Raw genomic sequence first — 14,853 nt, forward strand, 5'->3', positions numbered from 1 at the left:
GAAGGAGAAAAAATAAACCTTTTTGACAGTTATAATCCCTTCCTGTGTATCCTTGTCAGTGATGATATCAAACACATCTGATCCATCCCCATTGGAGATACTATACTCAATCTCTGCATTTTCACCCAGATCGGGGTCATTGGCTTTAATCCTACCAAGAGGAGTCCCAGGTGGTGCAGATTCAGGAGAGCTGAACTGGTAGGTGCCTGGAAGAGCAAAATCAAACTTTTTATTTTAAGAAACTTTGTTCTTCTGAATAATAAACACCTTCAATTTCACCTCGAGTTTTTAAAATTACACAAAGAAAAATGCCATTAGTCATTACACTAAACTTTTACTTATACAAAACAGGGCTTGGAGTTGACTGACAAACTGTCACAAAAATTTCAAATGATTCTTCAAAGCCATTTAGTACAGTGTTTTTAATATTTTTAATACTGGAACAGAGAAGCTCAATAATATGGCAGTGATTCTAATGCTGATTCATTAACTATTCTTTTTCCTCAGTTCTCCAGACATGTTGCCAGATACATTTGTAAGTAGCAGATTTTGTTTTGCTTCCTCAAGACAGAAGAGCAGTAGCAAAGCAGGAGACTAAGATAGAATAGGCTATACTTTTCCTCTTTTGATATTTGGAAATTTATATCCATTTCAGATGTTCTATCTAAAACAATTCATTTATCCATTATTGGTAATACATAATAAAGAGTCACAGTAAAGAGAATTTGGGTACATGTTCATGTTAATTGCTATAGTTAATTAAAATGCACATACTTTAGATTTTCTTTAATTTACTCAGCACATACATATTGTGCTCCTTCAGTGGTTGGTGTCATTTAATGTTTTTATAATCAGGTTTTGCTAGAAAAAATTCTGATTACACTGACAGAAATATTTCATCTAATACACAGATGAAATGTGAATTTATATGTATTTTCTGACAACATTCACCATAAAAATCTTAATATTAAGACATGCTATAGCATAAAAAGTATTAATAAATCAGATGGTTTTCTTGACCAGTAAGAACTAAACAATGAAGGTTCTTCACCATTAGCAAGACAATTCTAAATCAATATTTTCTGTCATTTGCTAGAGAATATTTGACATATATACATATATATGTATACAGAGCATATTCCACGCAAATTTCCAGAATTTGAGGTTTTTTGAGCTATTTTCTGATGTAAATAAACATGAAATCACTATGCAAAATAATAATACTGGAAAAAATAGCTTAAAATTCTTGATCTGACTAATTAACACTGGGCGAAATGCAAAAATATTTTTTGAAGGATCTAAAAATTGTATTAACCTGAAGTACAGTACTAACAAGTATATTTCTTTTAAGTAGCCTATTGGCTGTTTCCTGTATTTACACATACTCTGCTTTCATTTAAGACCCTTGCAGAGTCCTAAAGGTTTATTTTATGCAAAAAAGGCCGTAGTAGACATCTGAGTGATGAGGGAGTCTGTACCTCAAAATGTACGGAGTACAAAACATTGTCTCTGGAAATACCCTGTAATTATATAGATGTGTAACAACATGGAAGCTAATGCTTGATGCTAAATTTTATTTATTGTTACAAAATTGCTCAGCAATAGACTCTGACTGCAATCCACACAGATTAGAATAAACGTTATTCCCTTAAAGCTGAAAATTTGAAGAAAGTTAGGACTCTTGGCAGCTAAATATAAGTTTGAAGGCTTACTCAAATTCAAGGGATTGTCAGAAGTGCTGAGAATACTGTAAGAATAGATTTAATAATTCCACTTATGGCTTCTTCCATATATACATAAGTAATATAAATAAACAACTCCCTTAATTGTTTTTGCATCTGAAAACACTCCTTATTTTTGTTGTTCTGCCTGAGAACTATGTAATTTTGGGATGTGAGATGGCTAGTTTGATTTAGAGTACAATTGAATTTCAGTTTTGAATTTTCATTAGTGTGCCATATAAATTCAGCATTTAAATTTGCCTGTTTTTCAAGTGTGAAGGACATTGAACATTTCAGGAAATAGAACAAAACATAAAATGTTTCTTCTTATTGCAATCCAAACATCCAGTACTTCACAGTGCTCTCCACCAATTTCATTCTTTTATCTACTTTAATAAATCAGTCTTCAGTTCTTCAGCAACATCACATTAACTCCTGTTGTGTCCACTTGCTATTGACCCTCTGCATTGGGTCACATTTGTACTTATTCTTGCCTCACATAAAAGAAAATGGAAAATAATTGCCTTTGGAAGGAGAAAACCTGCAAAATCATGTATTAATTTGAAGGGATGTTCTTATTTATCTTAGAATAAATTAAAATTTTTGGATGTGTCTATATACCTGGTTTCCCTAGAAATTTTGAAAATCACCCTGTTAAGGAGAAAGAAAATAAAAAGGGAGGGTCATCAAGAAAATGAAAGTTACTCCCCTGAAGACATCCCATAGCAATTAATGTATGGCCAATTTATGTTCTTTAGTGATATTCTATGTAGAAAGCTACATGGCATATTTTATGAAGCATCAAATTGTGTGAATTTCTTTACAGTTATGTACCAGAACCAAAACTAATCATAATCATCAGAACTTCTATAGACTTCAGGCTTCAGCTAATCTTTCAAGATCATCATTAAGGAATGAAGGCTAAGGAGACTGAGTGAGAAACTAACATCATTTTGTAGTTCTGTGTATCCTTCATTTTATTGTTTTATATAATTTTGTTTTGTTTAATTTTATTTAATTTTATTCTGCAACAAAGCTTGGAATGGGCTACACCACACTCTAATTTAGGTTTGGGAATTCCTGTTTGCCAAAGTACTGTAGGCTGTATCATGCTATAAAAGAGTATCCTCTCCTAAAATCAAGCAGAAAAATTGGTTGAAAACTGTACTGATTATGATTCAAATTATCTTTCTTTATAAGACCCACTGTACTTTCTCTCCCTTCTCTTTTTAGAACACAACCAAGTAGGAAGAATGAAAGCAAGCTTCAAAAATCCTCTCTCCCACTCTGAGTTTTCTAACATTTTAAAGAATCTGTTCTAGGCTGACATGCTTATACTGCTTTGAGTGTACTTATCGCCATGGCGCTGAAGTACTTTTCAAGTTTCTTTAAGTGTGGGAGAGAGTTCAGCCTTGTTTGTTCATTCTTTGGTGAATTTGTAAAGAGAGACGGTCAGGTCTCTTATCAGTGCTAACAAGCAATTCAAATTTTACAACATGGACATTCTTCCAGCAGACACTGAACTGAGGCTGTAAATTTATTATATCTGTAGCCTGTCAAGCAGTTAGTAGACACTGATTGTAACAACAAGGAACTGGATTTAAACAAGTAGCCTAGGATGAAAGGATCTGTAGTATTTCATGAAGCTTACTATATTGTGCATTTTTCTATTGTTTTAATTTTAATTTTTAATTTAATTTTATAAATTTTGTCACATTTATTAAACAGACATTTTTGAAAACCTCAGTTGTGCATCAGATACAGACTAGATTATACAAAGCAGACTTTATCAGGAATTAAGTACAGATTACAAGTACCTGAAGCAAATACTTAGACTTCCAGCAAAGCATATCTCCTGATCAACTCTGCCTGTGCAAGGTGGTATATAAGAAAATTTGGTGAACTACTTGGCTAAATGTTAGGGGCATATAAACTCAATCCTAGATTTTGTTATTAAATTTCAGTAAAGGTTCTGAAAACCCTACAGTTACCCAAGTCTGCTGTTACAGTTAACATTCCTATGAGCAGAGTAAGAAGGTAAAGTAAGCTTATAGTTGCAGAAAATGTTTTGACATTTAAAAAAGAAGATTCACTTTGCCTTTATGTCACTGCAACAACAACAAAAAAAAAACCAACCAACCAAACAACAACAACAAAAAAAACCAGACACAGCAGTGGGCTTGTATTTATAGTAAAACAATAAATAAATAAATAATAAAAGGGGAGAGAAAAAAAAGATCGCAGAAGGTGACAGTGAAGCAACAGATTTAGAGAAATTCATTGGAAAGCAACAGAACTCTTAGTGTTCCATACTCTGCGGAAATCGAGGTGGATTGTCATTGACATCCGTCAGTGTGATGTTAACCGTGGTGGTCCCTGATAGTCCTCCCATCTGTCCTCCCATGTCTTTGGCCTGGATGACCACTTGATACTCTTCCCTGTTTTCTCTGCTCATGTCCGGTAGAGCAGTTTTGATTATGCCTTAGAGAAAAGAGAAAAAAAGAGACACAGAGTAGAAGGCACACTTTAACCTCTGATTTTTCAAATATATAGAAATAAAAGAAATATATTATTCATTGTTTCTAATATTCTAAATTAGTATTTCTTTCAGTGGCAAAATTATGTTTGTTGAACTAATAACCTTTTTTTCAGCTGCCATCCATAGCTATTATTTTAATGCAATATGAAATTTGCATCCCTGTAGAGGGTTTGATATTATGGCCTAATGATGAACTCTATCATGTCCTGGTTTCATTATTTCAAACTTTAATAGATCCATAGATTTTAAAGACCAGTGAGGGCAATGATAGTCAACCAGGACTATAGCTAATGAAGAATTGGAAAAGACTATAAAGCTAATGCTGAAAAACATTTTTACATAGCACACAAAAAACTCAGGTGATAAAATAAAAATAAAAATCTCCTACCCTGAAGAAAGATCAAATAAATCTTCTTGAGATCCAGAACACAGTCTTTCCATTATGCATATTTTAGAATATAAGCAGAGTTTCTGGGTGGCGTTTTTTGTTGTTGCTGTTGTTTTTTGTTTTTTTTTGTTTTGTTTTGTTTTTATTTAAAATATAGTGGTTCTGCAGGACTGAAGTGATGATTACTTTCTCTGTTGAAGTGGAAGAATTTAAATACAGTTTCTTTTTTTCCCTTGGGGGATTCAAATGCCTTCCTTTTCTTTTTCAGAGGAAGGCACTCATTACCATTACATGTATTTTTTTTTTGTTTGTTTGTTTCTTAAATCTACAGAGTTCCCCCTCCCAAAAAGATAGTGAAACAAGGCAAAAAAACAAAAGTCAAAATTCTCTAGTATAGTTATGGCATTTATATCCTATTCAGAGTTACTGGGTTCTACCTACCATAACTCAGCATGTTAATGAGTGTAACATCAAAAAGAAAAATGGATAAAAATAAAATCAAATCAAAGATGATCTCTCAGATATTCCCCAAACTGTCTACCTTCTTCAACACCTGCTAGCCTTGGTTAATGAACTATCATTGTCCTTTTCCCTTGCTTCTGTATGGTAAAGTTAAGAACATGTGGAGAAAAAGAAACAAACTTCATTCCACATTATTCTCTCTTATTATCCTATATATAATGGCTATAATGGCCTTGCTGAATTGCAAAAAGTAATTGTTTCAAAAGTAAATTAGCCATAATCTGAGCATGCCCATTAGACTAGGAACTTCATGGACTCCGGAAAAAATTTCACTTAAATTTTGGATACTTAGAATGAATTTGATGATACGCAGAAACATGGTAGTGCAATGCATGAAAAGTTTTGTATGTGTTGATATGAACCGTTTCTTTTTGATTTCAGTAGCTTTTTTTTGTTGATTTGATGTTTTATGGGGCCACAATTTTGTGGCCCATGGTAAAAGTACAGGAAAAATGTATGCCTTTGAAACCCAGTACTGCATTAGTATTCTTCTTGAAATTAAAGAAAATAAAAATAAAAATAAAAAAAAATTAAAAAATTAAAGTCTGTTCTTTGTTGATAACCAAAGAACCAAAGTTATTAACCAAAGTTATTAACCAAAGTTCATATGAGTCTTTCTTCCTTTGCTTGACCATTTCTTATATAACAGTGAAAAGGATTTCTCCTTATGCTTTAAGGCCCTAAGTAATGTACTAATGGTTCTTATTCCAATTCTGCTGGAGTCAGAGTATAGCTTCAAAAAACTTTTTGACATAAAAATTGTAATTTAACAAGAATCTGTCACAAACTTTTATGGATAGTTTATTTACCTCTGGAGATACTTTTTTTATCTCATGGTCTGAAATTTTCCATGTGTGCATATGCATATGTATATCTACATATACACATATTTATATATATGCATACATTTAGAGATGAACCAGATAAAATCCCAGAAACTGGTGTAAAACAAACTATTAAAACATGAATCTTTGAGCCCCTTCCAATAATCTACACTCTAAACGATTGACCTTAGAGTTAACAATTGTCTTCCATTAACCGTATTCATATCAAACAATGAAATTATTCTTCCAAACCAATTTTATTTTAACAGAAAAGTTATACTTTCGTGGATTACAACTTCCATTTGTAAAAAGATTAACTGCTTTATGTCAAGTTATATCACACAATATTTAAATAAAAGTGAAAAATATCTTCATCCCTGTATCTACTCTCTGTCATTTCAAAAACCAGAACCTTGTGAGTTGCTAACCTGTTTCTGGATCCACTGAGAAATATGGCTGTCCCTGAAGAATACTGTACACCACTTTGGCACTATTTCCGTAGTTGGCATCATCAGCATCTGTGGCTGTCACTTGAATAACGGATGTACCTAAATGGGCACCAAACAAGGAATTAAAGAATTCTAAGAAGGCATGTATTTCTTAGAAATCATATGTAGTATTTTCAGAACTGGATTCAGTAAAAAGTCAACATCTAATAGATAAATCCAGTATTATCATCCTCAGGCAAAAAGCAAAATAAGTCATATCTTCTCTATGACTAAAACTAAAATCAGTATCACTTAAACTCCATGCTTGGAGGTTGGTGGCTCTGCATGTGGCAGTGGGGTTGGAGATTCATGATCCTTGAGGTCCTTTTCAATCCTGTCCATTCTGTGATTCTGTGATTCAGATAAGCATTAGAAATTTACAGGGAATGGCACATCCTTTGAAAAACAGTAAAGCACTAATTTTTTTCTTGAAATTAAATAGTTTTTAAGGTGGCCTTTTGGTGTAATATGGCCTCAGTAGAGACTGTACACTTAAAAACTAGGAATCTACTATGTGAAAAATACTATTATGACTTTCAAGTTCAGCTTAAGTAATACACTAACTTGATTTTCTGTTTAGAAGACAACCTCAAAATATCTGGTCAAATCTAAAAAAAATTCTGTCTCAATCTAATTTTTAAAATTACTTTTTAAAAATTAGTTACATTTTGCAAAATCATATGATGCACTTTTTTCATCCTTATTAAAATTATCCAACTATCTGGCAAATAATTTCTGTTAAACCATAACTACAATTTTTTTAAATAAATATTTATTTTGAATAAAAACTTTTTCCTGAGGTCCTCTGATCACAATGAGAGAATAGGATATATGAGATTAAAAAAAAAAACAAAAAAAAAAACAAAAAAACAAAAACAGAGACAATTCACTGTGTGTAATTCATGGTTTAGAAGCAAATGAAAGCTTTTATAAAGCCCTAGACAACCCTATACAATAACTGTTAAAATATAATATTTTTTAGAATATTACATACATATATATAAATCTTCTCAAGCTTTTATTTCTAAGCAATTTTCAAGATATCAGTATGCATTTTGCTAACCTAATCTAGAGCTGACAAATTTCTGCACATATGGAGGCAGTCTAACAACTGAAACTGTAAAGATCTTTAGCTTCTTATCAAGGGCTGATGGCTGACTGAGAAGAAGCTCTTTACTGTGCTTCTGGATAAGTATTGTTGGTATATCTCACTTTTCTTATTTAAAAAAAATAAAGGTCAAGCGAGTTCAGTCCACTTAAATGAAATCACTTCCTATCCTCTTTTTTTTAATTTACTCTTAGACACTTTAGATTGGAGTTCATTCCAATAACTCGTGGTCAGGTAGCCTTCCTGAACTATAAAATTGGTGTTCAGCTATAAAAGATGTTCAGTCATGTGAGATGTTGAAGTGCATGATTTCTACTTTGGCCATACCATATATATGAGGGACTAGGGTATGCAGAAACATGAGAGCATGTTAAGTCCTGTTATATGTATCTCTTTCCTCATAGTACGTAACAAGAGTTTGCACATAATTTTACCTACATAAGAGTAACTGTCCTTTCTATTTCAGGTTATCAAAATACAACAGTTAGTTATATTAGTTATTACTATTATATAGTTATTACTATTATTAGGTAGTTATAACAGAATAACTAGAGGAGAGGAATACTTCTTTCCCTGCAACGTAGAATCAGTAGAATGAGGTTGAAAAAAGGCTTTGTCACAATGCATCAAACACTAAAGAAGCTTTTTGCAGTTAGCAATCTAGATTATTTTTGGCTAGTTATACAGAGGTTGCCTGCGTGCCAAGGCGAACTATGAAAATAATCCTGAAACAGTGAATGTTTAGGGACAATTTTATCACTAATAGTGTTCAGCTGAACTGTTTGTCAGGGTGTAAAATAAAAAATATTCTTTGCAAAATTCCATAGGATCCATCTGCTTAAAAAAAAAAAAAACAAAACAGCAATAGATAAATTAAAGCTCATGCCTATTCCCAGCCTTGGGACTGAGACAGAGTATGGTCATAAAAATTGAATGCACATTAACCTTTTTTTCCCCTACTTTCTTGTTCATCTGAAAAAAAAGAAAAAAGAAATAGAATACCGAAGACTGTTACAAGGATAATATTTTCTTTCAACAAAGGCATTCCACTGCTTTAGTCAGTTTTGTGGAAATTTCTGTCTTTCTCTCAGTGGACTGTACATTTTTGTTTGTTGAGTCTCAAATGCCATGTAGGAAGGCTGCTGAGGAGAATACAAAAGCTATAACCCTATAGAAAATATAGAGGTCACTACCAAACAAATCAAGCATATCTGATGTAGATATCATTAAGTTTACAAAATATTTATGTTTTCTTTCATTTATTTGAATTCATGGAGTGACTAAACAATAGTGTTAAAACACCTACACCTTGCCAGTAAGCTAACAGTACCCCTAAGGGACATGAATAACAGAAACATGTCCTCAGAAAATTTAGTATCAGCAAGCAGTTTGTTTTCTTCTCTACCAACACTATGCTGTGTTAGAAAAGAGAATATTCATGGACTGTAGGCAGTGCTTGCATAGCTATTTTTCTGAGGAGGAAATTTCTATCAGTTTCTATGTTTAGAAATCCAAACAGAAAAAGAATATACTGAAGTAACTCAAAGCTATCAACAAATAAATTGGCAAGGTTGTAAAAATGTTTTGGATGTTTTTTTGACCTAAATCAGTTATGACCTTTACTCACCCTCACCCAAATGGTACCCACAGAATGTGGATTTTCAATTTTTTTTTTTTTAATGTCCAGGTTAATTCACAAGAAGTCTTTTTCCTCACTGTTATATTAGGCTATACTAGGCTGCTATACTAGACATTTTTTGAGATGCTTCCGCAGCTGCCAGCTTGAACACAGTGAGGAAGAAACAGAACAGAGAATGAAGGAATTAAATTAATCCTGGAGGGTAGGGAGTATTTTAGCTTTTGGCTTTGTTTCTCATCGTTCTACACCTTTTTAATTAGCAATAAATTAAATTACCCTTTCCTAAGGGCCTTTTGTTGTCTGTGATGGCAATTGGTGATTATTTTAACAAACAGTATTTTCCATTTTTCTTTTTTCCGTACCCTGTTGAGGAGTAGTGAGTAGTGAGTTGAGAGAGTAGTTGGGCTGGTGTCCAGAAGCTATCCAAGGTGAAACCCACCACACAGCAAAGATACTGGACAAAATGTGCAAATTGCTTCAATAGTCATCTAAGAAATAATAACAGTAACTAATGTTCATGTGTGTTCTTATATCTGAGTGCATGCAAGAATGTGGAGTCCAAAAAAGAAATTTGAATTAGAGAGAGCATCACTCCATATCTAGGACAGTGCCTGAACAGAGTTCCACGGATGGCCAAAACTCATGAAGAATGAGATACAACTTTGAAAAAGCTGTTGAAATGAGAATGCTTTTCTGAATTATCCTTAATGTGTTTGGGGTCTATGTAGTCTTAGGTCCTCGAAAGATTTCCTGTTAAAGAAGGTCTCATAACATGACACCAGAATGTTTTATATGGTGTGTGTGCACATCCCGCAAAGGATTGCTGTAGTGCAAGAGGTCTTCTATTGAATGAGATAGGCATAACTTTATTTTTATGTAAAATATTACTCTCCAATATGCCCTTGTTCCTTCTTGGCTCAGCTGATATGAATTAAAACAGCTTCTGACAATCAGAAGAATGTATCTGTGTCTATTTGAAAATGTTAATTAGTTGATAACTTCTTTGTGACCTTCATTTTGGACAAAGCAAATGAGCACATTATATTCTTAACACAGTGCATTTCAAGACTCCTCTATCAAAGCAGAATCCAAGTGACATACAGGGGTTTAAATATCATTCAGAACGAGGAAATCTCCTTTCCAAAAGGAATTCTGTAGCTTCAATGTGCATTTTCAATTTGATTCTTTGATTCTTTAATTCTTGACTTTTTTGATAGAAATATGATTTCAGATCTATTCCAACTTTGATTACAAGGAAAAAAATAGTGTTTGGTTTAGACTTTGATCTTCCAATATAAAGACTGCAAGAAGTCATTTCACATGAAAAAACCTGAAAATGCTGAAAAAGAATATTTTTACATTATCAGATGGTTCTGATTTTTACACATAATTTTTTTTTTCCTTTTTTTTTTCTTTTCTTTTTTTTTTTTTTTTCCGTAGCTATGTTCAAAAGAAAGCTCCACTCAAAGCAGAAAGACTGTTTCATTTTCAGAAATAGAAGGCCAGCTGGAGTAAGTGGAGAGGCAGGAAAGACTTTGTTTCTCTAAAGGAGAAGTTCTTGTGCACGCTTCCTGTTTTCAAGTACAATGACAGACTGCTCTTCATCAAGTTTATTCATGGAAATAAGATTTTAGAGGAGGAGGAGAACTGTCACAAGCTGAAAAGATTTGGGAAAGGCCTAGAAAATCTCTGCAGTCAAAAGTAAGAATTTTGTTTCATTAAAATCCTATAGAAGATTAGTGGATAGATAGCTTGCTCAGACAGCATGAATCCAGGTACTGTTTTCATCTGGACATGCAATAGAAATGCCACTACCGTAAGACATGAGTAAAATTTTTATTTTAAGTGAGCTACAGAATTACTAAAGTATAGTAAACAACTTTCAGTTTTGAGAGCTGGTTATTCTATTTGAATAGATAGAATCTCTGTGTAGGCAATATACTGGAAAAAATTATGAACTACAGGCAGTCAAAGCAGTGTCTAGGACTTAAAAAAATATGGATCCACAGAATTTAACACCAAGATCTCATTAGATTATCAGCTGGAGTGGATCACATTCCTTCAGGAATAAACACAGCTGAGACCTAACCTTCATGTTTGGTTGGAAGGCGAATACTACCTAGAAAGCTGAAGGAACATGGAATTGCAAGTGAACTTTGCTCTTTACTACATGACCCAAGTTTAGGAGAGATTCTGCTACACTGCTTTTTCTTTGATACAGAAAGGGCAAAAAGGGTAGAAGCATGAAAGATTTGTTAAAGCAAGAGGAACGAAAGAGTATAAGCAGAAAAAGAGCGTCAACAGGAAAAAAATATAAAAGATCTGAAGTTAGAAGAGTAATAAATGGGCATAACTGAGAAAAACAAACAACACTAACTAGAAGAAATAAGGAAACTGTGAAACTGTACCCAAAGGAACAACAGCAACAATAACATTACATGGAAAATTAAGAAAGAACTTAAAATGTGGTTCAGTAATACATGATGAACTAAAATATGTATTAAAAGCAAAGCAATAAAAACAGTAACAACAAACACACACAAAGAAGATGCAGACTTCTTTTTACCCAACTAATTATTTTTAATAGCCCAACAACAGATGTGAGGTGACATTTCATTACATTGAATATATGCTGTCCCATATTATCATGTAAATAATCTCACATAATGATTGATCCAGAAGTCAGCTGATGTGCTAACTCCAGTAGATGGGTACTCTACCTTTGATTTCACAGTCTACTGATCTTCCATGGACACAGTAATCTGTGCTAGAGTCACTGAAAGTAATTTCTGAGAGATGCAGGAAAACCAAGCTATGATAAGAAGAATAACTTCCTTTCTCAGAATTATTTTCCTTTCGCTCTCCTTCCAGACCAGTAAGACAAATGGGCCTTACTACTCATTTCCAAAATATGAGATACTATTCTTAAATAGGTTCACTCTTGAAACAATCCCTTGTATTATATAAACATAAGAGGGATATTGTCATCATTTCTTGTTTTGATGCTTTGGGATTTTGTTCTGTGCTCCCTTTTCTACAATAAAATCTATTTACATTTTAGAGTGCATTATCAGGACTTGCATTAAAATACGTGCTAAAGATTGTTTGACTGCACAGAAAGAAGCAATGTTGCTAAACTACTCTGTGTAACCTTTTGAAATGCTGTGTGGGCTACAAGCTTTTGACAGTGAATACAAAACATATACCATTGCAAAATAATGTTTGGAATTGAACTAGAAAGAATGGGAAAGCTGAGCAAAGCCTCTAGCCTTTGCCCTCCTGCTGTTCAATCTCTTGATATAGTAACTTTAGTTTTTCTTTGCTAGTAATTGTGACTGTAAAGTGCATCAGATGCTCTGCATGAGAATTTGAAAACTTTTATGGACAAAATAAGAAGTGGAAAATAGTAAAAAGAATGAGAAATAGTTTGAAGTATTGGTGGGTGAACAAGACTGGATGTTTACCGTTTGAGGAATTTATTCTTTTTTTCCTCTCACCATGAAGAAAATCATTTCTGAAACAATATTGATGTCATCAAATGACAGTAATGAGTAGTTAGACTCTTTCAAGTGTTAATGTTGATTTCCTCTTACACTGCATTTCCTAAAATAATGAGATAAAGTGATCTGTCACCCATAATTAATGAACTGCTTCTTAGAATTCTTTTACGTTTGTTAGATATGCTTTATGTACTTACAATGAATTAGCAGACATTCAGGCAGAGCAAGTATCTTCAGTCCAACAAATGAAAACAAAAAAAAAGTCACACGCACAAAAACAAACAAACAAAACCAAATAAGGAAATAAATAAATAAACCCACAAATTCAATATTATCATTAAAATTTCTAATCAAAATGAAGATGAAACTCATCACCTGTGTTTTTCTGGGCTTGGCGATTCTATGTTTCTATGATACTGTTTTTAGACAAAAACAAAACAATACTAGAACCTGCATGATTCTATGTTAATGACTATAGATGTGAGTACAGTGTGTATGTGTGTACATGCAGATAAAAAGCCTCAAAATTAAAGTAAAATTTTAGGAGGTGCTAAGTCACAAGAATTTAATGTTATCATTTTCAGACATTTCATTTATTTTCAAAAGAGTTAAAATGTCTACCAAATGATTCACATGCAGAAGTTTTCTTCTTTTTTTCAATGGTGTTAAGAGACAGGACAAGGAGTATTTGGGCACGGACTGGAACACAGGAAGCTCCTTTTGAATATGAGAAAAAAGCTTATTTACTTTGAGGGTAGCAGAGCAGTAAAACAAGCTGCCCAAAGAGGTTGTGGAGTCTTACATGTTCTGGAAATATTTAACAGTTCTTGAGAAGTCTCTTGGAAAAAAAAAAACCGACTATCTTTGTGTTTTACTTTCAAAAGACAGTCACATGTTAGCATTATTTCAAAAACTAAGCCTGACATTTTACACTCAGCTGCATAGCATTAGCAACTAAAATGCATACTCAAGCATCCAGAAAGCTGTCTTTGCTTCTAAAAAGGATTGAAAGCTTCTGTGTTCATGAGATTAGACTGAGTGAACATCCCAGAGGTTTACCCTTATGTTTTAAAAGAATAAAAAATGAAATAATACTTCTAAATACAGTTTGTAAATTTGTTTAATGGTGCATATAGACAATTTTCAAGCTGATTTAACTCTGACCTAGTCAACTCCAATTCTTGACTTAGATCTCTTTGTCTATTTGAGAAATCTCACTCTCATAAATCATTTAAAGGAAGATATTTTTTGGGCACCTAGGATTACTTAATTAGCTTAACTGTATGGTGTGAAAAAAAAAAAAAAACCCAAACAAGAAAACCTGTGGATTTGTGTGATGTAAATAGAAGTATTAATGTTGTCATTTCTACTTAAAGAAACCTACATTTAGACAACAGATTACTTCTCTACTCTTAACTTGCTTATTTTAATGTTTTCTGTGTTTTAGCTTCAATAAAGATTGTTGCACACCTGTGTTATATTTAATGTGTTGCTTCTGATAGAGGCATAGGTGTTCCTAATCTTATCCATTCTAATTCATCCTAGTTATCCATTCTAATTCATCCTAGTTATGCCAATCCTTTGCACAAGCAGTTCAATTGCTGCAAACTCCAATATGGGTCATATAAATGAGGTCTCATTGCACCTGTTACACTGCAGCCTGTCTTAAAAGAAGCAAAAATATCTGTACATGTAACAGCAGATAAATGAGAAAATTTGGTGCCTGGAAACTGACATCAAGTATAGGATTTGGTATTTTTCATAGCTCTGAGAACAGATTGCACGTGGCTGTGAATAGTAATTCATTTTTTTATTAAATGCTGTATAAAAGACATAAGTTTTTACATGTACTGGCTGAAGCAGCATGGCTGCTCCTTTCTGTTTTCAGAATGCTATTGAGATTTCTACATTTTACTTGTGGGGATGTGATAGGTGAAAGGACCTCATTTGAGCACCCTATCTAAAAGAAAACATCACTAGGTATGCAGAACATATCCTACTGTACTGTGTTGCAGTGTGAGAAGAAGCACTGATGTCGAGGATTCAGGCCCATTAGGCTTTTGTTCAGAGATTGGAGTGTTACACTGAATAGCTACGGAAGTAAATGGAAGTAAGATGGACACA

At 33.2% G+C, this 14,853-nt stretch overlaps 1 protein-coding gene across 4 annotated transcripts in view; it reads right to left on the reverse strand.

Annotated features, from left to right (window-relative positions):
• The window catches only part of CDH9 (cadherin 9), a 94,625-nt gene that overhangs the window by 23,460 nt on the left and 56,312 nt on the right, over window positions 1-14,853 (reverse strand). For all 4 annotated transcript variants that reach the window (XM_048939537.1, XM_048939534.1, XM_048939533.1 and 1 more), the window contains 3 exons: window positions 6,423-6,542; window positions 4,035-4,202; window positions 19-206 (listed from right to left, as the gene is read on the reverse strand). In XM_048939537.1, coding sequence (XP_048795494.1) covers window positions 19-206; window positions 4,035-4,202; window positions 6,423-6,542 — 476 coding nt within the window. The remainder of the gene's footprint in view (window positions 1-18; window positions 207-4,034; window positions 4,203-6,422; window positions 6,543-14,853) is intronic.

This window comes from Lagopus muta, chromosome 3 (assembly GCF_023343835.1).
Source record: "Lagopus muta isolate bLagMut1 chromosome 3, bLagMut1 primary, whole genome shotgun sequence".
Lineage (NCBI taxonomy): Eukaryota > Metazoa > Chordata > Aves > Galliformes > Phasianidae > Lagopus > Lagopus muta.